The sequence below is a fragment of the Mauremys reevesii genome, linkage group 1, assembly GCF_016161935.1.
Source record: "Mauremys reevesii isolate NIE-2019 linkage group 1, ASM1616193v1, whole genome shotgun sequence".
Lineage (NCBI taxonomy): Eukaryota > Metazoa > Chordata > Testudines > Geoemydidae > Mauremys > Mauremys reevesii.
The window spans coordinates 273,765,273-273,791,032 of record NC_052623.1 but is presented as its reverse complement, the minus strand read 5'-3'; the positions used below and the strand labels follow the sequence as shown (position 1 = coordinate 273,791,032).

Genomic DNA, 25,760 nt, shown 5'->3' with positions numbered 1-25,760 from the left:
AAAAGGGACCATATGAACAAGTTACAGCTCCTTTCAGTGTTAATGTAGTGGCTCTTAAAAGAGCCTTTGGGTCGTTTGGAGCAGTTTTCGTTACTAGAAGCTGAAGGGCAGCCTTTAAGCCCTCTCACCACGGATACGCCGGGCTAACTGGATGTCCTTGGGCATGATGGTGACTCTCTTAGCGTGAATAGCGCACAGGTTAGTGTCTTCAAAGAGCCCCACCAAGTAGGCTTCGCTGGCCTCCTGCAGGGCCATAACTGCCGAGCTCTGGAAGCGCAAGTCGGTCTTGAAGTCCTGGGCGATTTCACGCACCAGGCGCTGGAAGGGCAGCTTGCGGATGAGCAGCTCAGTGGATTTCTGGTAGCGGCGGATCTCTCGCAGGGCCACGGTGCCGGGTCGGTAGCGATGAGGCTTCTTCACTCCCCCAGTGGCAGGCGCGCTCTTCCGGGCAGCTTTAGTAGCCAGCTGCTTACGGGGAGCTTTGCCACCGGTGGATTTACGGGCAGTCTGCTTGGTCCTGGCCATATTAACACACACCTAGTTCCTGTAAAAAAAAATGTACTCAGCAAGAAAGAATGGAAAGAAATGAATAAGAGCTGTACGTCTCGGGCGGTATTTATAACTAAATTCTCTTTTCTGATTGGCCTTTTCGAAGAAGCCAAATGTCATTGGACAATGTGAACATTTGAAAAGCCCGCCTTGGTCATTGTGATTTCCCCTTCTCTTTTTTGCTTTTCAAACTAACTTTTAAGGATCAGTGGCCAGTTTCCTATCTAGCTATCACACATCTGCCACCCCCTATTTTTTTTTGAGGGATGGGGGGGTGGCTCGGGGTTCTGACTATATCATTTTCAAAGTGATCGAATCTGTATCCTTGAACGTTATTGCCACTTCCTCTCTTCCAACTAAGAAGGCTTTGCACGAGCAGCACTCCCGGAGACAGGGGAGAACATTGAAATCACGTGATTCGTCGAACGCATAAAAATATCTCTTGGTTCTGATTCCCTTTTATGTTTTAATTTGCTGCTTTTAAAGCGATACAAATGCCTTATATATTTTTTTCCTTTCAGACAGAGGGCCACCCTCATTTTATAAAGGATCTGTTATTGTTATTGATCTGCTTATGTCCTCCATTATAACCTCAAGTGTGATTTTTAAAGAGGAGTTTTATAATCAGGCGCAATATTCACATACTAAAATAAAGTTATTATTAGTTTTATAATGATAAAATAACTTGTCTCCAGAGAATCGACCCAAGAAACAGGCTATGTATGTTCAATATCTGGCTTTAAGGGGTAGGAGTATCGTTTCATCCGTTCAAAAATCTCAACTCAGTTTTCAATCAGGTCGGAGCCATCATAGACTCTCTACTCAAGCCACCAGCCCATAGTCATTTTATTATTACTGAAGATGTCTAATAAAATGTTTGAACGTGGTAATGGAGAAAATGATCATAGTAAAAGTGGGCTTAAGCATCACAGAAAAATGCCTCGAAATAATATTCAGGTATTTCCGATTTTCTGTCACCGCGTTTGCTGTAGTGGTGAAATGTATCTCTGGTCTCATCTAAGGGTGATCCTCGATTATGTCATTTACGCTGAGACCAGGAAAAAGACCTTGATAGCCACGAGCATAGTTTATGTCCTGAAATATCGAGCCCAACTCTTTATGGGTTTGGAGGTTAAAGCTCGTCCAGGGTATAATAAGGGCCACCCCCAACTCCTGCCAATTACCTGAAACTTCATTTACCTCTTTAGTTTGTACTGTAGCTTTTTCAAGCCTACAAAACGTCTACTAGCTTCTCAGCCATGAAAGTAAAAAAGGCAATGGGACTGACCATTTTAGATAATATACCATAACCAAACTTTCCTGCCAGCTAAATAGGTGAGAATGGATCAAAGTGAAATCCTAGAGGATTACTACCTAAGCGTTCTATAGTATAACATAATAGCATAATTGTGTTGCTATGACTGTAATCAGATCTGATACTGGTTCCTATGTGTGTTTTGTTTAAAAGTCCATTTCAACGAACGTTTTCAGAATGGCTAACCTATCTGTAATTCCATAAATCTATACAGTGACCCAAAGAAAATTTATGGCTAAGTAGGGGGAAAATGCTTTGAAAATAAAAAGGAAACTTTGTTTTTTAATGTCTTGATGTAAGAAATTGACAACTGGTTTAATTCAAGGGCTAAAAAGTGTTCAAGGATGGGGAGATAGTAGGGAGGAATGAGATATTAAGAAAGGGTGACAACAATGATTAGTTTGAAAACCCACTGAGATCCCAGAAAATTAAATATCTATTTTATACATAGTAAACCTAATGTGTTGCTAAGATGTTCCCTGAATACCACGTAATCATGCTACTTTAGTAACGGGTTGCTTTTATCACTTTTACAGAAAAGAATCCTTTCATCTAGACTGTGGCAAATACAACTGCTTGTTTATTACGATTAGTAACGAGAAACCAGGCTTCTTTTCTGCATAAATTTTGGGAAGAGAAACTGCTAACAAATTACTTGGGAATAGTTATGTAAAACTATTTTTTTCCCTTCACAAACGACATCATGCAGTTTGAAAAAATACAAGTGAGACGAGTTAGTGATGCCATGCTCTTTGAATGAAAAAGTGATTGGCTCTTAAAAGAGCCTTTGGGTTATAGAATTAGTTACCTAGATGTTTACTTAGAGCTAGTGTATTTGGTAACAGCCTTAGTACCCTCAGACACAGCGTGTTTGGCCAGCTCGCCGGGCAGTAACAGGCGCACAGCGGTCTGGATCTCCCGGGAAGTGATGGTCGAGCGCTTGTTGTAATGCGCCAGACGAGACGCTTCCCCAGCGATGCGCTCAAAGATGTCATTTACAAAAGAATTCATTATACCCATAGCCTTCGAAGAGATACCAGTATCTGGATGAACTTGCTTCAGCACTTTGTATACGTAGATGGAATAACTCTCCTTCCTTGTCTTTCTACGTTTCTTGTCTCCTTTCTTCTGGGTTTTAGTCACAGCTTTCTTAGACCCCTTCTTTGGAGCTGGAGCAGATTTTGCAGGTTCGGGCATTTTCGAACTGTTTACTCTTACTTAAAACTCTCTCTTACAAAAAACAGTATACGTGAAACTCGGCGCTGCCCCTCATTTATATAACCTCATGCAAATAAAGACCCTCTCTTTCCTCGTTTCCTATTGGACTTGACAAGTCACCTCGTTACGTCTTGTCTCGCTATTGATCAGAGTTAGATCCGCATTATCATTGGCTGATCAATCACATCTTTTTAGCCTATCGAAAATAATTTAACTCTTCTAAGATTGATAGTGTGGGAGGGAGGCGAGAGCGCTGCATTTTTTTGTACTTTTCCTTCTCTAGATAATTGTTAGTGCAACGTACACTATGGAGCCAGGTAAAGCAGGGAAATAACGTGGTTTAAGGCCAAGTTTCCTTTTGGCTGAGATTTTCTGAGTCTAGTAAAAAAAAATCTTAATATAAAGTAACATTCCCTACTTTTAAAACATGTAGCAGTACCATTGGGATAGGGGTGCATTAGAATATTAACGAGTAATGAATTCAATTAACAAGTGTACTAAAGCAACAATATGATAAATTATCCTCTCCTCTTCTCCCACCTCCTTCCTTTCCCGGTCATTTTTGCTCAGATTTTAAATATAATTCCTAATGGCCAATGAATCTGACTGGAAACTAACAAAAATCAGGTAGTTTCTGTTTAGCATAGCAACAATTTTCTCAATATCTCTCGCTCTCACACACACTCTCTCTCTCTCTGTCTCCCCCCCCCTTTCCTGAATGGAGGAAGAAAAGTTTGTGTAATGTTGAATCTGCTTGAAGGAGAAAAGCTGTGTGTTTTGTCGCTGTCCAATCCTGGCAGGCTTTTCAAACTATCTAATAGATTTAATCCCACTTCCACCAAAGGGTCAGAAATGGGACATTTTTCTACAGATCACCAATAGATTCCCCTTGCACACTGTACTCTCGGCCTCTCTCCTTTGCACAATATCTGGAACCAAATTAACTCATTTTGCAGCCACTGGAATTTCCCTTGGAGAGACAAATGGTGGGTTAAAGAAGAGTCAACAACCTATATCCTGGGGCTGGAGAAACCTTGGAAGATGAGAACTTTTGTTTTCACTGTAAATTATAATTATATCAGCAATACAGTCAAATATACAATAACAATTTTCTTTATAGGGTTTTCTCCAAATTGGGGTGGAAAGGAGTTATTTGAATTGATTTTGTCAATCTAAATAGATTTCAAAGTAAGGAAGTAACGGCTCTGGTAGCTTTGAACATGGCTTAAAAATTTGTTCCCCTCTTAACAAGTCCTTTTCCTCCTAAAACCACTACATTCTATTAAAAAGACTGTAGTGCTTCATGCAACACCACACAAAGACATGCAGAGAGATATAATACAAAGGAGAGATTTCACTGCTTATATTTATAGCTTCCTTCTACTTTTTGCTTTACATTGCAGTATGAATTATAGGTACTCACAGCTTTATCTTATAGATCTATGTAAAATATTTTCAGCTATATATAAAAAGGTACGGGAAAGGGAACAGGGATTGAGAATAAGGGCTTCACAATGCATCATCAGTGTAAAGGTGAACCTGGGAAAGGCCCAGAAAAATGTAGCTTTAGGGAATTGACTGTAAAACTGAATCAGAGCAGGTGAGAGCTGATGCATGGGTGCAGGATAGAAATGGCAAGGAAGGGGTGCGTTGAAAGCAAATGTGTTAATCTGTAATAAAGAATATAAAAATATAATCTATGTACACTGGCAGGTTATTTGTGCTCAGATTTAAGGGAATAATGGTCTTCTGTGTCTGGAGTTACATTTGTCTGAAATGAAATGAAGAAACCCATAACTATTATCACTCTGACCCCTGGTCAGTGGAGTTCAAAACTGTGCTGAGAGCAATCCCTGTCCTCGCAGAAGCATAGTGGGACTGTAGCTGGGGGAATGTTTTTTACTGGCACAGGTAATGCAGAGACTACACTAACTTTTTGCTGACAGAAATATTTCAACAGAGGACTTATCTCCCTTTGGGGAGTTGGGTTTGTTTTAGTGACAGAAGGTCTGGGTCTCATTGGCAGAAATGAAATTTGCATGTGGAGGCTTGCTAAACTGGGGTGATAAATGACATCTTTCACAAGATAGATGAGCCTTCCTGTAATACAAGCTGCTGTGTCATCACTCACACCCAAGAAAGCAAAGGGTAGAAATATTGTCTGGATAGTGGGGTATGGGTTCTCCTAATAGAGGACTTGATTAGGAAATTTGTAAGGGTCCTCCTTAAAGGGATGGGGTGATGTGTGAGGAGGAAGGAAGGATGGCATTGAATATTGCAAGTTACCTAGAAAATACAATTTTTCAGACTCTTTAATTCTTTCTTTCAACAACTTTGTTACAAAATAACATGCTGCCACCTTTCAACCATTTTGGACAGTTTTAAGAGGTCACCAATGACAGGATTTAGAGAAGCAAGAGTGGAACTAAATGAAAGCACTATATAAGTTGGAAAGCTGAGGCATAATTCCACCTAATTTAGGCTTACTTAATTTTCACCTTTATTAATAAAGTTGCAGACAAAATCATTGTTATTTATAGTTTCTGATAATATATTTATGAGTTAGTAATTGTGAGCCAGCAGTGCCTGGGGCAATCCTCACTGGAAATGCCAAGGTCAGGGCAGGCTATAAAAGGGAGAGCAGATACTCCCAAGACTGGGGGGTAACACTGAAGTTAAGCTCCCTGACCAGTCACAAAATGTGCTTCTGATCCCCCACACTGGTTATCAAGAAGCAAAAAAAGAAATCACAGCCTCCTTATTGCATTCCAGTTCACTGACTCCCAATCAGTATCTAGAGCTCCAGTACAGTGAGAAGTTATTTAAAATAACTCTGCTCAGATATACAAAATGTTCTTCTGACCCCAAAGGGTCAGCCACGTTATCAGGTCAGTATAGGTTTGAATCTTACCCAAAATACCACGCTGCCAGTCAATCCTTTAGTGTCTAAAACTAAAGGTTTATTATAAAGAAAAAAGAAAGAACAAGAAGAGAGGTGTTAATGGTAAAACAGTCACATACAAAGATTCAAAGTCTATATTTCAGGTTCTTGGAAGTATTGATGAGTTTGCTGGCTTGAAAGTCCCTCTGAAATACATGCACAGCTTGGATGTGTCATTCAGTCCTTTTTTGAGAGCTTCCTTTGTAGAAAAGTTACTCCAGAGGTAAGAATCAGGAATGAAGAGGATGAAGCTGCCTTTTATAGTCTTTTGCCATGAGGCTTGTGCTTTCTTTGTTTCAAGCTGCCCAGCACATGGCTTGAAAGGCTTAAAGTTCTGCCCATAGTCATGTCCCTGCATGCCTTGCTGAGTTAGCAGGTGTATCTGCTTTCTCTCAATGGGTCAGTTGTATAGATGATGGTCCTTAATGGGCCATCAAAAAGGCTAGACAGTGCTCAGTGCTGATATCAAACTTACTGGGGCTGTCACCCAGAAGCATAGCACAAGTTTGAAATACAGACAGACAGATATATCTATCACTAATAATACAAAGGTGATAAAGACACATAAATGAGATTATCATATTTGGCAAATTATAACATTTTTGCAGATACCTTACATGGCCTATCTGGCATAACTCATTACAATTTTACAATATTGATACAGTGAAACCCCACTATAACGCACCTGCTGGGGACAGAGAGCACCGGCACCTGCAGCCCCGGAGTTCTCTGTCCCCAGCAGGCAGGGAGCCGCGGCTCCTCTTGAAGTGGGAGAGAAGCCGTGGCCCCGCGCCTGCCAGGGACAGAGAGCACTGGCGCCCGCAGCCTTGGAGAAGCTGAAGAGAAGCTGGGGCCCACGCCTGCTGGGGACAGAGCGCACCGGCGCCAGCAGCCTTGGAGAAGCTGAAGAGAAGCTGGGGCCCCACGCCTGCTGGGGACAGAGCGCACCGGCGCCAGCAGCCTCGGAATTCTCTGTCCCCAGCAGGTGTGGGGCTGCAGCTTCTCTCCCCTGACATGGTGTTGCAGACCATTGGTACAGTACCGTACTGTATTATACTGTACCTTAAAGGGGAGCCAACCTGCCATCGCGTTATATGCGATTTCACGTTATGGCGGGGTTTGACTGTATTCATAATGTCCTCAAGAATCCCCCATATTCCATACAGTCATAGTAATAAACAGATAATATGGAACAATTACAGGCCAAAGTTAATGAGTTCCTGGATACCAGAAAGCTCTTCTCCTTTTCATGATGGATATTTAATTGGGTATTCTTTGATTTGGGCACTTGTTCATTCAGTTTTTTATACCTTTCTATACGACATATTCATTAGCTTTCTTTCAACCAATGTTATATAACAATACTCATACCTATTTATACATTTATCCAGATTTTTATCATTTGATTTTCATTTCCCAGTCTATATTATTATAAATGATTAGCATAACAACATTACTCAGACTTAAACTAACAAAATGTAACACTTATTTTCTATCATTCAGCAATTTTCTTCATATTTTAATATTATGATTCAGTATACGTGGATCATCCTAAACTATTCATTAATATAAACTATTTTTATTTGACTAGGAAAGGTATGGGGAACAACATGACCTTAGTGTCCACATATAACTTTTTCAAACGTGGGATATCAGGGGACTTTCTTAAAGTTTAAAGCTTAAAGTTGAGCATCACACTTGCAAGTCATTAAAAAGTATTATCAGTAATTTTGCCTGTTCCACACAATTTATAACTAGTTCTTACATTCCTTCACCTGTAAAACAAGATTAGAGCCATATTAACACAATGCAGGGAAAGACTAATATACAACAGCAGACTTAAGGGTAGTCAACCGTATGATCCCACAAAATCTGTGGCTTTTCATGTAATAATCACATACTATTTTTTTTAACAAAAAAAACCTGCCTTTCAGTCCCACGATGGACTGTGCTCATGGAATAAATCAAGCTTGTGCAGTAAAGGAGTTTGTCTGAAGGAGGCCTGAAACATTTATTGTGGGAGAGGAGGGAGAAAGGGAGATTATCTTTTATTTTTATCCCCTTTGTCTGCTGCTTCGGACCACATATTAAGCCAGGTTGATTCTTATGAGCAAAGATATATCAGGATGAAAATCTAGATAGAAAAACTGCTGCCTTTTACTACTTAAGTATTGCAAGGGATTACCGTTTAATAATTTGTTTAAGGTTTGATTAAGGTTTAAGGCAGGACAGGAGAGTAAAGCAGTCCTTCATGAAGGCAGAGTACCCCTAAGTCTGAGAGGGGGAAGAATTGAAGGATATTTGTGCTGCCACCTAAATATCCACAAATGAAAACAATATCCAACAGATTTTCAATCTATTGGACAAATTATATAGTAATAATGCCCAACTAAAGAATATTACACTTATTACTTAACATTAATATTCTTTTAAAAGAAATAATATCCATTGATTTATAAGAAACAGGAAAATCTGTGTTCTAAGTTCCTTCATTACATGTCAGGGGGAAAAAAAACAATCACTGTCAGGCTGAAACAATGAAAATGCTAATGGTACATATAAGGATTCAGGAGAACACACAAAAGCCTAATTTGGCTCCAGTTATATGTTACTTCATATATAACTTGCAATATACGCAAATAAGCGATTTAAAGTCCACTATGACCGCTCTTTTACTGCAAGGTGGGTAATTCGGAACACTTTCTGCAGTAAGAAATCCTCCAGGTGGAGAAAGATTGGTGTCCTTGATCACAATCTGTCCGGCTAGTTCCCTCGGCAGCAGCACACGTCTCGCAAGCTGGAAATTTTGCAAGACTAAGAGTGAGACATGGAGCCTCCGATTTTTTTTAAGTGCACGGAAATAATGAATGGCTTTGTAAAGTGATATTTCAGAGAGAGAAGATATTTAAAAAACTCCTATGCTGATGTAGTCTAAGAATCGTGAATTTTACAGAACATGTCCGTCGTCCCGCCCCCGGAAGCCGTTTTCAAAAAAAACCCAGTAAGTGCTAAGATGGTGGCGAGGCGGGAAATGTCGCATTTCTCTATTAAAAAGCAGGTTTTTCAAATTTTCAAAATATCCAATGACATCTGGCTCCTTCCGATCAGCCAATCAGAAAGGAGAGTTTGCCTATAAATACCTCAGTTTTTCCATTAGTCTGTAAGAGGCAATACTGTGAGTTGTTGAAAATGGCTAGGACCAAGCAGACTGCCCGTAAATCTACTGGTGGCAAAGCTCCCCGTAAGCAGCTGGCCACTAAAGCTGCCCGGAAGAGCGCGCCTGCCACTGGGGGAGTGAAAAAGCCCCATCGTTATCGCCCCGGCACCGTGGCCCTGCGAGAGATCCGCCGCTACCAGAAATCCACCGAGCTGCTCATCCGCAAGCTGCCCTTCCAGCGCCTGGTGCGTGAAATCGCCCAGGACTTCAAGACCGATTTGCGCTTCCAGAGCTCGGCCGTTATGGCTCTGCAGGAGGCCAGCGAAGCCTACTTGGTGGGGCTCTTTGAAGACACCAACCTGTGCGCTATTCACGCCAAGAGAGTCACCATCATGCCCAAGGATATCCAGTTAGCCCGGCGTATCCGTGGTGAGAGAGCTTAAAGGCTGCCCTTCAGCTTCTAGTAACGAAAACTCCAAATGACCCAAAGGCTCTTTTAAGAGCCACTACATTAACACTGAAAGGAGCTGTAACAAACCCATCATGTGTTCTCTCTATTTGTGTTGCGCTTAATTGAAGATGACTGACTATATGAGCATTTAAAAATTGGTTTGGGTAGCTGATTTGGTTTAAATGAGCTTCACTTCAACTGACGATGATTAGTGTTTTCTAAGTGGATTGAATAATTGTCCTGTTGTGACTAAGGCGGGCTTTTTTAAAATCTAGTCAATAGTTTGGATGTTCACTTTTAAATAGTATTTCACTCGTATTTCTGCGTTTAGCTGTAAAATCTTAAAGGCTGCTAGCCAAAAATCTTCCATCAGAGAGAGATTCGCTTTTTTTTTCTCCCCCAATGTTCTGCAGGAAGCCAGAGCTGGACAGAATGGTCCTATATGTAAATCATTTGTGTAAAGGGGTTGACTAGGAGCTAGAAGTACTTAGTGTCACATATATAATGAAAACAATTCCTATTCCTTCCAATATATTAAGCCTTTGTTTTTTTTTTTAAAATACTAATGTACTTCGGAGAAAACATGATGCTGTTAATGACAATCGAGCTCTTTCATTGAAAAAATGGATGGCTCTTAAAAGAGCCTTTGGGTTATAGATTTAGTGGTTAGCTAGTAAGCCATTTACTTAGAGCTGGTGTATTTGGTGACAGCCTTGGTGCCCTCAGACACAGCGTGTTTGGCTAGTTCCCCCGGCAGCAGCAGTCTTACAGCGGTCTGGATCTCCCGGGAAGTGATAGTTGAACGCTTGTTATAATGTGCCAGGCGAGACGCCTCCCCAGCAATGCGCTCAAAGATGTCATTTACAAAAGAGTTCATTATACCCATAGCCTTTGAGGAAATGCCAGTATCCGGATGAACTTGTTTCAGCACTTTATAGACATAGATGGAATAACTTTCTTTCCTGCTCTTCCTACGTTTCTTATCCCCCTTTTTCTGAACCTTAGTCACTGCTTTCTTAGATCCTTTCTTAGGAGCGGGAGCAGATTTTGCTGGTTCAGGCATTTTTGACAGCTTCTGCTTTACCACGTGCTTCACTCACTCACACCCACCGGTATTCAGCGTGAATAAGACGAACCACTGCTACTACTGCAGTATTTATAGATATCTTATGCAAATAAACGACTCTCCTTGATGATTTACTATTGGGTGGACGTACAAGAGACGTCTCCACGGCACATCGAATCCCACTATTGGTCAGAGTTGGATCCGCGTCTCCATTGGCTGTTTAGATACTAACGCTACTTCAGCCTATCAAAAACCGCTTCCATCTTCAAATAAAACGTATATAAGGGTAGAGTGGGCTATAGTCAGATCATTCGCATTTTTTTTGCTTCTTTTGTTGCTGTGAGTGCTGCTTAAAGCGATCATCAATCATGTCAGGCCGAGGAAAACAGGGAGGTAAAGTGCGAGCTAAGGCGAAGTCTCGCTCCTCGCGGGCTGGGCTGCAGTTCCCAGTGGGCCGTGTGCACCGGCTGCTCCGCAAAGGTAATTACGCTGAGCGGGTCGGGGCTGGAGCTCCGGTCTATATGGCCGCGGTGCTGGAGTATCTGACCGCTGAGATTCTGGAGCTGGCTGGCAATGCGGCGCGGGATAATAAGAAAACCAGGATCATCCCCCGTCACCTGCAGCTCGCCATCCGTAACGACGAGGAGCTCAACAAGCTGCTAGGGAAAGTGACGATCGCTCAGGGAGGTGTCCTGCCCAACATCCAGGCTGTGCTGCTACCCAAGAAAACCGAGAGTCACAAGGCTAAGAGCAAGTAAAACCCGAAAAAGAATCTTAACTCAAAAAAAAAAAAACCCAAAGGCTCTTTTCAGAGCCACCCACAAAATCAAAAAATAGCTGTGTTATCGCTGACTTTCTAAGTTGTAAACGATATGTTAATAAAAAGCTATGTTTTTACTATTTGATATATTAACCAGCAGCAGTTAAGTCTGGTTGTGGGTTAGAAAATATGAAAAATGGGATATCTCCTACTTTCTTTATGCTGCTGCAAAAAAACGTGTCTCTAATCTGTAACATAGACTTTCTTCTGCTTTACTTTCTTTATAGATCACTTCTACTTGGGTGGCAGGGAGTGTTTCTAATCTGACTAGAACCTAAATAAAATATCCTGAGAGGGAGGTATCTGGTGTTAAGTACAATCTTCTCTTAAATTATTTCCTCAGCTAGATGGCAAAGCAGCATTTATATAATGTTTTTTCCCCCTTAAAAGATCGAGCTGTGCAGATTGTGAAGGGACAATCCCTTGCAGAGCGGAGTAGGCTTTTCAAACTTAACCCTGCTCCCATCCCTAGACTAGAAAAGGGATTCTTGTCTATAGATGATCAAATTTCTCCTCACCCCCACCTAGTGGCCAAAGCTATATTCTCTCAGGCACACACAACTCTCCCTCACACAAGCGTGGAGTTACAGTAACTCACTCCCCTAACAATGTGTAGAGGGGATGCTCGATTGTAACATTAGTATTGAATCTTCTAAGTAATTTTCGTAGTACATCGAATCCTCTACCCAAAGAAAATGAAAGTTACAATTGATCTCTAAAGGTGTTCCCATTCATTTGCTTTCCAGCAAGGGTGTCCGCTCTGTGGTGCGAATGACCCAAATAAACCCCCGTTCCTGGGGGCTGCTTCATGTTCATTCCCAATGAGTCCACAAAAGCATTGAGTACTTCAGCTTGTTCCACATTCTGTCACTCGGTTGCCTTCCCCATTCAGTAAGGGTCCCACACTTCCCCAACCTTCTTTTTGTTTCTAACATACCTGTAAAAACCCTTCTTGTTACCCTTCACATCCCTAGCTAGCTGCAACTCCAATTGTGCTTTGGCCTTCCTCATTACATCCCTGCATGCTCAAGCAATATTTTTAAATTCCTCCCTAGTTATCTGTCCAAGTTTCCACTTCTTAAAAGCTTCCTTTTTATGTTTAAGCTCACCAAAGATTTCTCTGTTAAGCCAAGCTGGTCGCCTGACATATTTGCTATTCTTTCTGCACATCGGGATGGTTTGTTCCTGTGCCCTCAATAAGGCTTCTTTAAAATATAGCTAGCTCTCCTGGACTCCTTTCCCCCTCATATTAGTCTCACAGGGGATCCTGCCCATCAGTTCCCTGAGGGAGTCAAAGTCTGCTTTTCTGAAATCTAGGGTCAGTATTCTGCTGCTATCCTTTCTTCCTTTTGTGAGGATCCTGAACTCAACCATCTCATGGTCACTGCTGTCCAGGTTTCCACCCACTTCTACTCCTACCAGTTCCTGTTTGTGAGCAGCAGGTCAAGAGGAGCACGGCCCCTAGTTGGTTCCTCCAGCCCTTGCACCAGGAAGTTGTCCCCAACACTTTCCAAAAACTTCCTGGATTTTCTGTGCATAGCTATATTGCTCTCCCAGCAGATGTCAGGGTAATCGAAGTTCCCTATGAGAACCAGGGCCTGTGATCTGGAAATTTGTTAGCTGTCCGAAAGAAAGCCTCGTCTACCTCCTCCTCCTGGTCTGTAACAGACACCCACCACATCACCCTTGTTGCTCTTGCCTCTAAACTTAAACCAAAGACTCTCAACAGGCTTTTCTCCAGTTTCATATTGGAGCTCTGAGCAATCATGCTGCTCTCTTACGTATAGTGCAACTCCTCCACCTTTTCTCCTCTCCTGTCCTTCCTGAACAGTTTATATCCATCCATGACAGTGCTCCAGTCATGTGAGTTACTCCACCAAGTCTCTGTTATTCCAGTCACGTCATAGTCTCTTGACTGTGTCAGGACTTCCAGTTCTTCCGGTTTGTTTCCCAGGCTTCTTGCGTTCATCTACAGGCACCTAAGATAACTAGCCCATTGCCCTACTTCCTCAGGAAGAATCGGGAGGCCTACCCTGTTGCATTCTCCTCTTTGTGTTTCCTCCCAGTATCCCGCTTCCCCACTTACCTCTGGGCTTAGGTTTCCATCCCCCGGCGAACCTAGTTTAAAGCCCTCCTCACTAGGTTAGCAAGCCTGCCTGAGAAAATGTTCTTCCCTCTCTTCATTAGGTGGATCCCATCTCTTCCTAGAAATCCTTCTTCCTGGAACAACATCCCATGGTCAAAGAATCCAAAGCCTTCTCTTCGAAACCACCTGCGCAATACCACGCATTTACCTCCACAATTCAATGGTCCCTTTCTGGGCCTTTTTCTTCAACAGGGAGGATGGACAAGAACACGACTTACACCTCAAACTCTTTTATCCTTCTTCTCAGAGCCACGTAGTCTGCAGTGACCCACCCAAGGTCATTCTTGGCAGTATCATTGGTGCCCATGTGGAGAAGTAGGAAAGGGAAGCGGTCTGAGGGCTTGATCAGTCTTGACAGACATTCCATCAAATCCCAAATTCTAGCTCCAGGCAAGCAGCACACTTCTCGAGCTTCCTGGTCTGGATGGCAGATGGATGACTCCGTCTCTCTTAGGAGGGAGTCCCCGACCACCACCACCTGTCTCCACCTCTTGGGGGAAGGTTTTAATTGATAAACCTGAATGTCTCGGTCCTGAGTATGTGGTAATCCTCACCCAACAGGGGACAGGAATCCCCAGATTCCAGCTCACATGAGGGAGCTCTGAAAGTGTCTCAGACCACCACCACCCCTGCAGAGTGGTTGGAGATCCCCAAATCCTGGCACACACAGGGGAGCAGGAAGTAGGGCTCAGACACCCTCTGGGGGTAGGGAGAGGGGTCAGCCCCCCACCACATTCTGGCACATACAAAAGGGGAGAATGTGGGGCTGAGAGGGTTCCTGCCCCCCTGACTGCATGCTACTCACTCCCATGTCCCTTTCCCAGTTCTTTCACCTGAGCCTCCAACCCCTTTCATCTCCCCTACTACCTATCCCCATTTATCTCCCTCCCTAAACCCCTCCTACCCATTACACTTGCTCCACTACCTCCTAGAATGCCCTTTCCATGTCAGCAAACACTTGTATGTTTTTGGTATTATAATAAAAAAATAGTTTTATTAGATTTCCTGGAAATAATATTTGGGGAGGGAGGGGAGAAGAAATGCTCAGTGTAATTCTATAAGGATAAAGATCAAGCACATGAGGCATGTGATGAACCTTACTGGATAAGAAAAATCTTTTTCAAATAATGTTTTATTTGAATTTCTCTTAAGAATCATAGACTCATAGAATATCAGGGTTGGAAGAAACCTCAGGACGTCATCTAGTCCACCCCCCTGATCAAAGCAGGACCAATTCCCAACTAACTAAGGGGCTGGTGGTTGCTTTGCTCTTTGTTGGGGTAACCCTCAAGCTTGGAGATCCTGGTGCAATGATCTGAACCCCGGTTTGATCTCTATATATGAGCAAAAAAAAATGTTTGGCAGAATCTCTCAACTTTAAGAAAAGCTTTTTTTGAGGAGGGGCTATATCTCAGGAACCCCTTAGTCAAAGGGCTCCCAATTTGGACCACTAACTGAACCCTGCACCCACATGAGACAAGCTAAATGTCATGGCAATCTGAGTAACCATGCAGATTTTAGAGCACCTAAAAGAGTTTGAGCTTTAAACAGAAAGTTGGTCTTAACCTTAACTATAGCAGAGCTGTCCATCTGCTATAATGTGTAATTTTATGTGGTATGTTGTGTCCCACAGAATTTTATTCCTTCATTCATCACCATGCATCGCAACTGCACTTCGTTGTGTTCACTGATGGAAGGATTACTGTCAGCAGGTCACCATGACTCACACTGTGACAAGGAGAGGTGAATTTACACCCAAAGACACAACAAACCTCTTATTTCTTATTGATGTGAATCACAATAGTCTATTCTTGCCAGGGGGTTTGTAGCAATCTGGTAAAATATATGACACAGTACTACACTGTGGGGGTAAGTGCCATTAATGTTACAAAGGGAGTCCTTCCTATTCTTTTGTATGCTATATAGGTTCTTATACTGTCCTCATCACCCTGATATATGTAATCTTAATGTAAGAGTTACAGAGATGAACAAAGGATATTTATTATTGTATTACTATTGGTTTGTATGTTTTTTGATGTTAATAGCAAATACTGCAATGTTACAGTATTTTAAAATTCTGCAGCTTGAAAAGGAGTGCCCGTTAGATGGCAGTAGAGGGAAATAAATGAGAAAGGATGACGCATTTTATTTTCATCAGTGCCCTAGAAGAACCCTTAGTGATCATTTTAATCCATGCTTTCTAAAGATCTGCGGACTCATAGTTAAAACTGTGTTATAGTAAAGCATAGTTAGCATTAAGGTGTATTGACTTTTTTGCTGTCACGTGTGTATAGCAAATTATAAGTATTGTTCCCCGTTTTCTTTAAGCAATTTCGAAGCCTTTCCCACATAAAATAATTCTTTCTCCTTATTAGTTGTTTGAATTAATTCCTTTTCCTGACGTGGAAAATGATTCAGGGTTTCTGCTTGATTATTTGTACAGCCATTCAAATCACTAGTCGACTACTTACAGTATGGTACTGCAACGGGAATAATAATGGAAAAGGAACATACGTCCTAATGAACGAACGTAATGAACGAAAGAAAAGAATACAGTATCCGATAATACAAGAGGGCCCTGCTCTATCTTTGGATGAAATACAGTAAATGTGCACTTATCACATTAGTTCTCTTTTCGCACACTTGGGGTAATGACGGCGAATGCAGGGGAGCAGGAGAGAGTTTGATATGTCACGAAACCTGATTGGTCATATTTTACTGCAGGCTGCAAATCCATAAAAATCAAAGGAGCAGTTTGAAACCAAAATAGGCACATAAGTGAAGCAGTTTTACCAGAAGGTCCTCCAGGAGGCAAAATACGGTAATGGCAAATGAAAAATGCCATTTGACAGCTGCTGGCATTGTAAACAATTCACAGAGACGCTAGGTATTGCCAGAAAATCAGAGATTCCGTTGAATTAATAATTAGTAGAGATAGGATTTGATAATCTGCCAAAGTTTGAAAAAAAAAGATTATATATCGGAGTCTAAACGGAGCAATGCTCAGATAATGGCGAGCGGAAGGGCCAGGCTAATAATCCGCCACTTTTCAGGCATCAGGACGACAGAGCCTAGTGGCGGAGGATAACAGCGAATAGACCCCGCCCTTGTTTTTCGTGACAGTTTTCAATCAGGTCGTCTCTCATGGATCTCAGCCTCAGATGATGATTCATTGCATAAACTATAGTCTAAACTGGACTCGGGAAACGGTAGGCGAAGGGCCATCGGAAAGTGGTTCACCATAACGTGCACGGTATTTCAAAGCTTGGATCGCCGTAGGGGTATAAACGCATCTGGAAGAGAGTGCTGAATAAAACCTGAATAATGTGATCTGTGATGCTGCTAGCTTTATTGAGCATGCTTTACTTTTTCCTTCTCTCATAAGAGCAAAACATCAGCAATACAAAGGCCCTTTTCAAGCCTCCCCAGACTTTCACAATAAGAAGTGTCATTTTTAGTAGCTTCCTTCAAACATATGGGAAAAGACTTTTACCTTGCACATCAAGTTGTTTATTATTACGTGATAATTCTCAATTTCTTACTCTTTACCAGAAATCTGTTCACAGCCGTTGATCTATAAGAAACATTGTATGAAAGCAGCTGTCTGTTCTCTAGTTCCATATATATTATATCCCTAAATCTGAAACAAAAAATTGAATGCTAACTGATACGTGTAAGAGGGCTCAGGAGAAGACTCATAAAAAGTCTAATTCCGTTCCTTCCTGTTGTATGTGGTGCTTAATTTTTAATTTGTACCGTATTCAGAGAATAGATTTAAATAAAAGTATTAAAGTTATTTTAATAAGGGGTAGGTGGTTCTGAACACTGTCTAGAGAAAGAGACCCTTTTCAGGGAGATGGCCTTGGTACTCTCAGAGCTACTGTTTGGGCAGCCGGGTTGCAGCAGTAGCCGAGGCACCGCAAGCTATATCTCCTAGGAAGGGATAACCGAGGACTTTCCCGTCCAGGCTAGAAAGTTTAGTTAAAACTATTCCTCGCACAGCAGTTTCCGCCTCGAAAGAGGGGGAGGGAGGATGTGAGTAAGGGAAATGGAGAAACTGCGGATGAGGCAGGGATTTGACACATTGGTTAGTTTGATAAGTCCCCTCTGTTAACAGATGAGTTAGTGATAACCCTCCCATGTATTTCCTCCTAAAGACTATTCATAACTACTTAAACAGTCTCTCCCTCTGCGGGTCAGGGGTGGAGGTGGGAGTTTGAGTACTCCTTCCGTATAAAATTATGTTCCCCGGGCGGAAGGAAAAAGTACCGGGTATCTAATGATTTGTGTCCTAGTTTTCCACTCATTACGGTCACTTATTACACCAAGTATATTGTGAACAGAAATAGATTAAGCTGTAAAATAGAAATTTAATCCTTTTACTGGGCAAGAATTGAAACGCAGGTGATTCCTTCGGTCTCGCGTGTTTAATTAAGGTTTCAGGCAGGACAAAAGAAAACTAAAGGGCGGAGTGTTCTCAGCCTGAAAGCGGGGTTAGAATGGAAGGATCCTGCAACCCTCCAAATAACGACAAACTGAAACGTGAAACACGATGAAAATGGGGAGATTTTCGATACATTCTGTGGTTTAGCTATTACCCTTCCCTGTCTCCAGAGATGTTCGGCTGTAAGAGAAAGGAGGAGCGGGAATGACGTTCATGAACTGGCCATTTTGAAAGAAGTAGTGAGACACAGAGGAGCCGCCGATTTACAAGAACAAGAAACTGAGGTGGTAGCGAAGGAAAGATGGAGTCCGTATCTTGAAGTTTCGGAGAGAGGAAACCGCAGAAGTGGTCGGAGCTGGGAGGTCCAAGAATCATGAATTTCAGGGAAATGAGCTGTGGTGCCACTACATTCGGGAAAGCCATAAGCTCCAGGATGGTGATGAGGCGGGAAGGGTCGTATTTCGATATTACAGAGCGGGCTTTTCAAATTTTCAAAATTACCCAATGACAGCTGGCTCGTTCCCAGCAGCCAATCAAGAAGGAGCGTTTACCTATAAATAAAGCTAGTGCCGCAACAACGTTTCTTTTTCTCCGTTCTGTTTCAGAGCTAGTAACTCCCTGTTTTTGTTAGAATGGCCAGGACCAAGCAGACCGCCCGTAAATCCACTGGTGGCAAAGCCCCCCGTAAGCAGCTGGCCACTAAAGCTGCCCGGAAGAGCGCGCCTGCAACCGGGGGAGTGAAGAAGCCTCATCGTTATCGCCCCGGCACTGTGGCCCTGCGAGAGATCCGCCGCTACCAGAAATCCACTGAGCTGCTCATCCGCAAGCTGCCCTTCCAGCGCCTGGTGCGTGAAATCGCCCAGGACTTCAAGACCGATTTGCGCTTCCAGAGCTCGGCCGTTATGGCTCTGCAGGAGGCCAGCGAAGCCTACTTGGTGGGGCTCTTTGAGGATACCAACCTGTGCGCTATTCACGCCAAGAGAGTCACTATCATGCCCAAGGACATCCAGTTAGCTCGGCGTATCCGTGGCGAGAGAGCTTAAATGTTACTCAGCCATCTTCCAAATGACCCAAAGGCTCTTTTAAGAGCCACTAAATTTACACTTAAAGGAGTTGTAGCACGCCTATAATGTAAGTGTTCTGAGGTGGTACAGCATTGCAGGTAAACTGATTTATAATTTAGTCCGAGTGGTGTTCTCCAGTCCTTCAGTAAAATACATTTATTCCCTATTAATGTCTAAAGAAAAAGTGCCAAATAGAAAGTTACTGTTTAAAACTTTAGTTTCAAGTTCCTTTCCCACTTTGAGGTGATTATCTGACAAACTCTAGAAATATTTCATAAAAATTCACGTGCAATTCGAAGAACAAAAGTAGTAGACTTCTGTGCGTGGGGGTAGTCAAAGGATTTTTAATTTTACTTGTAATCACATTGATCACGTGGAAACCCTTTATTCTCAATCTGGTTAAAAGTAACCTGTAAACAAGCCACCAATGGCTTATTTTGGATTAGGGCATGTGAATGATGAGTAGGAGGCTTGAACAACCCCTTTGTAAAGCACAAGCCAATCTAATTGGAAACTAAACACAAATGTGATCTTTTTAGAGGAGGGATGGAAGATGCGAGACAAGGAAAGCAACATTATTGTGTCCTGTTCTCCTTAACGCCGCATATTAAGCCAAGTAGATTCTTTTGCTCGAAGATGTATCAGAATGAAACTGTAGACACCGAAACGTAATCCTTTCATTTATTGCAAGTAATTACTATTTAAGAACTTCTCCAGTCTTTCATCTATTTAAGGCAGGACTGAAGGAAATTAGAGAGATCCTTCATGAGGGCACAGTGCCCCACAGTCTCAGAGGGGAGAATTACTGAAGGTTAGTTGTGCCGCCCTCTAAATAATCGCAAATTAAAACAAAATAGGAGGACTGAGAGAGGTTTCAGCCCATTCTGTGGGTTAACGATTATCCTCGCCCCTTTCTTATCTCCGGGGATTTGTGTGCGTGATGGTTGTTCAACAGTTAAGAGAAAGAGAACAGGGATGATATTGATTAATAAATTGGTCGTTTTGAAAGAAAAATAGCGAGACATGGAGCCTCTGATATAATAGAAGAAATAAATATGCACCGAGGTAGCAGAAAAGGTAAGGCGGTTTTGTAGACTCGGGGGGGCAGCAGAAAAACGCGGTACTGGGATGGTTCTAGGATCCTGAATTTCAGGGAACCAGTCAGTTTGTGGCGACCGCTTACAATCTGTGCTTCCAGCGCTCGGCCGTTATGGCCCGATAGGGGGCCAGCGCAACCTACTTGGTGCGGCTCTCTGAAGATAACTTTAACCAGTGTGCTATTCGCGCCAAGAGAGTCCCCATCCTGCCCAAGGACATCCAGTTACGTCCGTAGTGAGAGGGTTTACAGGCTGCTCAGCACAGCCATCTTCTGCAATGTCCAAACGACCCAAAGGCTCGTTTAAAAGCCACTGTGTTCGCACTGAAAGGATCTGTAACGCCCCCATAATTTGTAACATTTGTTAATGTTTATATTTGTTCTTATATTAACAGCCCTAAATAGCAAGATTATTCAGATAAACTAGAACGGTAGTGGGGGAACATTTGAGTTTTAGCAACCCCCAAGGATGATATTCATGGAGCCAAAACTTTATTCGAACCTCTAGAAATATTCTTCAATTAGAGTACTGAACAGTGTAATCTGATAAAATATCAAATTTTGTTTACCGGACAAACTGTTTAGCCATTTTATATCTCGTGGGGGTGACACCTCACCGAACTATTGCTTGGGAGGGGGAGGGGAAACGAGGACGAGGGACACCGACATTTTTTCATTACAATTTGAAACCCCGGTATAGTTTAAATAGACAATGCCATTTACTAAAGCGAAATCAGTCGTCGTCGTCGTCCCCCCCGATATAGGGGACGTACGCAATTTTAAAAAATGCTTTCACAAGTCGCCGGAGACTAAAGCACTTTAAAAATAAAACTTTGTTGGAGTTTGAAAAACATAAGCAAGAACAATTAATGATATCAGAGCTCTTTGGATGAGAAAGTGGATGGCTCTTAAAAGAGCCTTTGGGTTACAGGTGTTGGTACTCTCACAGCAACGATTTACTTGGAGCTGGTGTACTTGGTGACGGCCTTGGTGCCCTCAGACACAGCGTGTTTGGCCAACTCCCCCGGCAGAAGCAGGCGCACAGCGGTCTGGATTTCCCTAGAAGTGATGGTCGAGCGCTTGTTGTAATGAGCCAGGCGAGACGCTTCCCCAGCGATGCGCTCGAAGATGTCGTTCACAAAGGAGTTCATAATGCCCATGGCCTTAGAGGAGATGCCGGTGTCCGGGTGAACTTGTTTCAGCACTTTGTACACGTAGATGGAATAACTCTCCTTCCTTGTCTTTCTGCGCTTCTTATCACCCTTCTTCTGAGTCTTAGTCACAGCTTTTTTAGAGCCCTTCTTGGGAGCGGGAGCAGATTTTGCTGGCTCAGGCATCTTGATAAAATTTATTCTATTTTAAAATACTCGATGTACGCTACTCTTCAATCTCTAAATACCTAATAACAAGAGTACAGAATAAATGGCGGCCGCCCCTCTATTTATAGAAGCCTTATGCAAATTAAGAGTTTCCCTTTCCTCCTTTTTTATTGGACGTGAGAGTCAAGTTCCGTCCTCTGCGGCACATTGTACATGTCTATTGGTCAGAGTTAGATCCGCATCACCATTGGCTGCTCAGACAATAACATTTTTCAACCTATCATAAATCGTTATGGTATGAGCGCGGGCTGCAGAGCGTTATTTCTTCGCTGTTCTTGTATTAAGTAGTTGTGTGAGAGCACAATTTACGCTACCCTATCAGGGAAATTAAGGAAGTAAAGTGAGGCTTAAGAACAAGTCTCTTTCGTGTCTTTTCTCTGAGTCTAGTGAAAACATACTAATGCAAAATAACGTATCCATCCTTTTCTGTTCTTTCGCAACAATAATTTAAAGCACCTTTTAGAAAGTGCACTAGGATATTTACGAGTTGTATTAAATCAACAAAATGAGAAACTGTACACACATTTTCCTTTATAGGTTATTTTTGCCGTTGAGAAACAATATAAATATATAAAGAGCCATGGATCTGACTGGAAACCAAATACAAATTCCCTGGGAGGTAATCTGTCGTTTGCTCGAGATCGCTCACCTCCAATGGTGGGGGGAGGCGAAGGAGAGTCTATGTAACACCGAATCCCCCTTAAGAAAAAAATAGCTACTGGTCAATCCTTACAGAGTGGGATTTTTAAACGACAACTGGTTTAAATCCACTCTCAGAGGGCAGAAAGTGAATTTTTGTTTATAAATCGCCGTCTCCTATCACACCCTGTTCTCTAGCCCCCTCCCCGACAGAGACTGAAGCTGATACAGGAGTAATGATCGTAAATATCCTTTCATAAACAAACTCTTGCCTTCCCTTACACGATAGCTGTTAGCGCTCACTCCCCTAACAGCAATGTATAGAAAAGATCCTCGGCTCCAACACAGGGCTGCTTTAGTTTGCTTGTGCTTCCAGTTCCAGATCGTTTTCTTTATACTTTAAATAATAACAGCATAGATTTAAGCCTCCGTTTATGTCTAGCAGGGATGTTAAAACTGCAGCACGGCGCAGTATAAGGAACGACCATCTCAAGGGGCTGTTTCATATTCCTTCCTAAGGATGCACAATCATACATTTTATTTGCCCCCCCCCCCCGTGATTCTTGTGGCTAGTCGAGATGCGAACGCATCACTGGAAAGGCACCATGGCATTAGTAAGTGAATCTAGTGTTTCAGCTCCTTTTGGGAAGGGATGGGTGGCTCTTAAAAGAGCCGTTGGGTTTTTTATAGCAAGTATTTCACGTCATTTCACTTCTTCTTAGGCGCGGCCCTCTTCGCCTTCACTGTTTTGGGTTTCGTCGGCTTGACCTTGACCGCCTTGGGCTTCACCGCTTTGGCCTTAGCCGGGCTCTTAGCTGCCTTCTTAGGCTTGGCTGCTTTAACCTTTTTCGGGCTCTTGGCCGTTTTTTTGGCCGCTGCAGCTGGTTTCTTGGCTTTTCTCGGGCTCTTTTTCGCCACCGCAGCCTTTTTGGGTTTCTTGGCGGCGCTGGCGGGCTTCTTGGCAGCTGGTTTCTTAGGCTTTGCCGCTGGCTTCTTCTTGGGAGCCTTTTCCTTGGTCTCACCAGGCTTCTTGCTGAGCTTAAAGGAGCCCGAGGCGCCGATACCCTTAGTATGAACCAAGGTGCCCTTGTTCACCAGACTTTTGAGCCCCAGCTTGATGCGGCTATTGTTCTTCTCAACATCGTACCCTCCCGCGGCCAGAGCCTTCTTAAGAGCTGCCAGCGAGACCCCCTTGCGCTCCTTGGAAGCGGCCACCGCCTTGGTGATCAGCTCGGTCACGCTGGGACCCGCGGCCTTCCGGGCTTTGGAGCTTTCTGCCGCCTTCTTCGGCTTTTTAGCTGGAACCTTTGAAACTGGAACAGGGGCTGCAGCAGCAGCCGCTGTCACTGCAACAGCGGGCGCAGTTTCGGACATCGTCACACCGTTGATTTACAGACTCTCTACACACGGCTCCCGCCCGTAGATGCCTTTATTTATAGAGACGAGCTGCTCTCTGATTGGTGAGTTTAAGAACCCGCCCAGCCGTAAGGCGGACAGAGCCCTTCTCCCCGCTCAGTTTGTGTTTCTTCGGAGGAAATAAAATGCATTTTCTGCACAATATCTGTCACAGAATCACCCCATTTTACAATCATGAGAAGGTGAAATAGGACATTTTAATCTGTCAGTATTTTATTTTGAAAATAATAATACTGTGTTTAAAAAGACCCAATAAATCTTGCATCCTGGAGCTTGATGGACCTCCGGAGAGAGAAAGTTTTGTTTTTCTTTGTAAATTAAAAATGTTCTTTTAGCAATAAGATCAGAAAAATAATGAAATACTAATCTTTAGAGGGTCTTCTCCAAAACGTTTAAGAAAGTGAGTAATTTGTATCAATGTTCTCATTATAAACTGATTTAAAAGAGACAGAGGTAGCACAAACCCATAAACTAGATTTCAGCTTTGCTCACCAAGGTCTATAACCCTTGACTACTAGGAAATAGTACTAAGTTAACCTAGTAGATCTGTGAAGGCTGTTTACTTCTCATAAGGGAATAATATGTGCTTTGTGGTATTATCCCCATAAAATTAGCTACTCATGGTACAATCCCAGATTTTAGTTCTTATAAAATAGGAAAGGGATGCATACCTTAGCCTGATAACCAATGCGGATATAAAAATATTAAAGCATAATCACTGGTTATTGTTTAATTCTAAATTACAAAGAAACAAATCATGCTCTAGGTAAAAAACAAACAGGGATTTTTTTTCTGTGAAATAATTAGAAATCATCCATTAATCTGAAAAATAATAATGGCAGATGTGAAAGTGTGTGTGGTGTGTGAATCTCTGTAATTAAAATGATCTGAAAACACAATTCCTGTACCCCTTTAGCTTCTAAACTAGGGACAAACAGTGGTTGTATCTGGACAATCCACTTTGCTAGGTCTCATATCAGTGCATAGGGACATTCCTGTATGTAAAGTCTGTGTCAACAGTACCTAGCTGTAGAAATTGAATGACTGTACTCAAGTGAATCTAAATAAATTATACTCACAATGCCATTCTTGTTTCTTTCCTTAAAGAAACACTTTATATTTATTCATTCATGATTAGCTCCAGTGCTTGACTCATGTAATAAAGGAGTGTTGTATCCATTAGGATTTAAAGCCCTGCTTAATAGCATCACATTCATTAAATGAGTATCTTCCCCTTGGAGACAAATCTCTGAAAGGGAGAGGTTGACATATGAAAGGCATAACACCCTTTGAGCCTGTGGGGACAGAATTGGTAGTAGGATCTGAGAAGGGTTTGTATAGGCCAAGGCAGAATCTCTTTTCTTTAACCTTATCCTGACCACAGTAGGTGAGGTATTTGAAGCACCCTGGAGTCTCTGGTGAGCTGTTGCCTTCAATCTGTGCCTGTTAAGAGATTGTGTATAATGAGGTTTGGGTTAGTGTAACTGGAAAAACTCAGTCCTTCCCTCTGTTCTTACAGTACAGTGCAATTAGTTGGAAGCATTCTTCTCTTCTATTTCTCTATTTTCTTGTTCATTTTTTTTTCTCTCTTTCCCTTCATCAGTAGAGTCCCCAGCCTAGGTCACCCTAGCTATGGAAGAGGGTATGTGTGTGAATGGGGCAATTTGGGAAATCTCATCAATGGTGAATCAAATTCCCCCAAAACACACTCCTTTTTTTCTTTCAAACACACATTTGCACACGTGTTCCCATCCCTAAAAAAATTGGAAAGTCCCCCTTTTGTTATTTATTAGAATAAATGAACCACCAGTGCTGAAGGAACGGCAGGGGCTGTGAACAGTTCCTGGTCAGGGGAGGGAAAACCAATGGACATGGCACCTCCTCTTTTATCAAAGTGTGCAAAAGGTAACCGTCTTTTTTTCAAATGGAGCCTTACTTTGTTGTGTCATGGAGAAACTCAGCAGGTCTGTGGGCATATATGATGGCTCGCATCTCAGTCACAAGGTAGCCTAATAAGGATATGTGGGCACTTCCAGGTTTAATAGCCAGAGCACAGTGG

At 42.5% G+C, this 25,760-nt stretch overlaps 7 protein-coding genes across 7 annotated transcripts; 3 read left to right on the top strand and 4 right to left on the bottom strand.

Moving 5' to 3' along the window:
• Positions 1-2,596: 2,596 nt before the first annotated feature.
• Positions 2,597-3,087, bottom strand: LOC120374114 (histone H2B 8). The gene has a single exon (XM_039493382.1). The coding sequence runs from the start codon at positions 3,059-3,061 to the stop codon at positions 2,681-2,683; it is 381 nt and encodes a 126-aa protein (XP_039349316.1). The 5' UTR covers positions 3,062-3,087; the 3' UTR covers positions 2,597-2,680.
• A 6,087-nt stretch (positions 3,088-9,174) lies between these two features.
• On the top strand, positions 9,175-9,689 carry LOC120374028 (histone H3). Its single transcript, XM_039493234.1, has one exon. The coding sequence runs from the start codon at positions 9,213-9,215 to the stop codon at positions 9,621-9,623; it is 411 nt and encodes a 136-aa protein (XP_039349168.1). The 5' UTR covers positions 9,175-9,212; the 3' UTR covers positions 9,624-9,689.
• A 520-nt stretch (positions 9,690-10,209) lies between these two features.
• LOC120374125 (histone H2B 5-like) lies at positions 10,210-10,754 on the bottom strand. Its single transcript, XM_039493391.1, has one exon. It carries the CDS (start codon positions 10,692-10,694, stop codon positions 10,314-10,316), a length of 381 nt encoding a protein of 126 aa, XP_039349325.1. The 5' UTR covers positions 10,695-10,754; the 3' UTR covers positions 10,210-10,313.
• Positions 10,676-11,505, top strand: LOC120374068 (histone H2A.J). Its single transcript, XM_039493281.1, has one exon. It carries the CDS (start codon positions 11,066-11,068, stop codon positions 11,453-11,455), a length of 390 nt encoding a protein of 129 aa, XP_039349215.1. The 5' UTR covers positions 10,676-11,065; the 3' UTR covers positions 11,456-11,505.
• Positions 11,506-18,170: 6,665 nt separating this feature from the next.
• On the top strand, positions 18,171-19,294 carry LOC120374025 (histone H3). The gene is made up of 2 exons (XM_039493221.1): positions 18,171-18,469; positions 18,713-19,294. Exon 2 carries the CDS (start codon positions 18,740-18,742, stop codon positions 19,148-19,150), a length of 411 nt encoding a protein of 136 aa, XP_039349155.1. The 5' UTR covers positions 18,171-18,469; positions 18,713-18,739; the 3' UTR covers positions 19,151-19,294.
• A 1,574-nt stretch (positions 19,295-20,868) lies between these two features.
• Positions 20,869-22,063, bottom strand: LOC120371070 (histone H2B 8). Its single transcript, XM_039486550.1, has one exon. It carries the CDS (start codon positions 21,602-21,604, stop codon positions 21,224-21,226), a length of 381 nt encoding a protein of 126 aa, XP_039342484.1. The 5' UTR covers positions 21,605-22,063; the 3' UTR covers positions 20,869-21,223.
• An 877-nt stretch (positions 22,064-22,940) lies between these two features.
• Positions 22,941-24,055, bottom strand: LOC120377305 (histone H1-like). Its single transcript, XM_039497036.1, has one exon. The coding sequence runs from the start codon at positions 23,657-23,659 to the stop codon at positions 22,994-22,996; it is 666 nt and encodes a 221-aa protein (XP_039352970.1). The 5' UTR covers positions 23,660-24,055; the 3' UTR covers positions 22,941-22,993.
• Positions 24,056-25,760: the final 1,705 nt, after the last annotated feature.

Coding starts and splice junctions, on each gene's coding strand:
- LOC120374114 (XM_039493382.1), bottom strand. CDS start 3,061: ATGCCCGAACCTGCAAAATCTGCTCCAGCTCCAAAGAAGGGGTCTAAG.
- LOC120374028 (XM_039493234.1), top strand. CDS start 9,213: ATGGCTAGGACCAAGCAGACTGCCCGTAAATCTACTGGTGGCAAAGCT.
- LOC120374125 (XM_039493391.1), bottom strand. CDS start 10,694: ATGCCTGAACCAGCAAAATCTGCTCCCGCTCCTAAGAAAGGATCTAAG.
- LOC120374068 (XM_039493281.1), top strand. CDS start 11,066: ATGTCAGGCCGAGGAAAACAGGGAGGTAAAGTGCGAGCTAAGGCGAAG.
- LOC120374025 (XM_039493221.1), top strand. CDS start 18,740: ATGGCCAGGACCAAGCAGACCGCCCGTAAATCCACTGGTGGCAAAGCC.
- LOC120371070 (XM_039486550.1), bottom strand. CDS start 21,604: ATGCCTGAGCCAGCAAAATCTGCTCCCGCTCCCAAGAAGGGCTCTAAA.
- LOC120377305 (XM_039497036.1), bottom strand. CDS start 23,659: ATGTCCGAAACTGCGCCCGCTGTTGCAGTGACAGCGGCTGCTGCTGCA.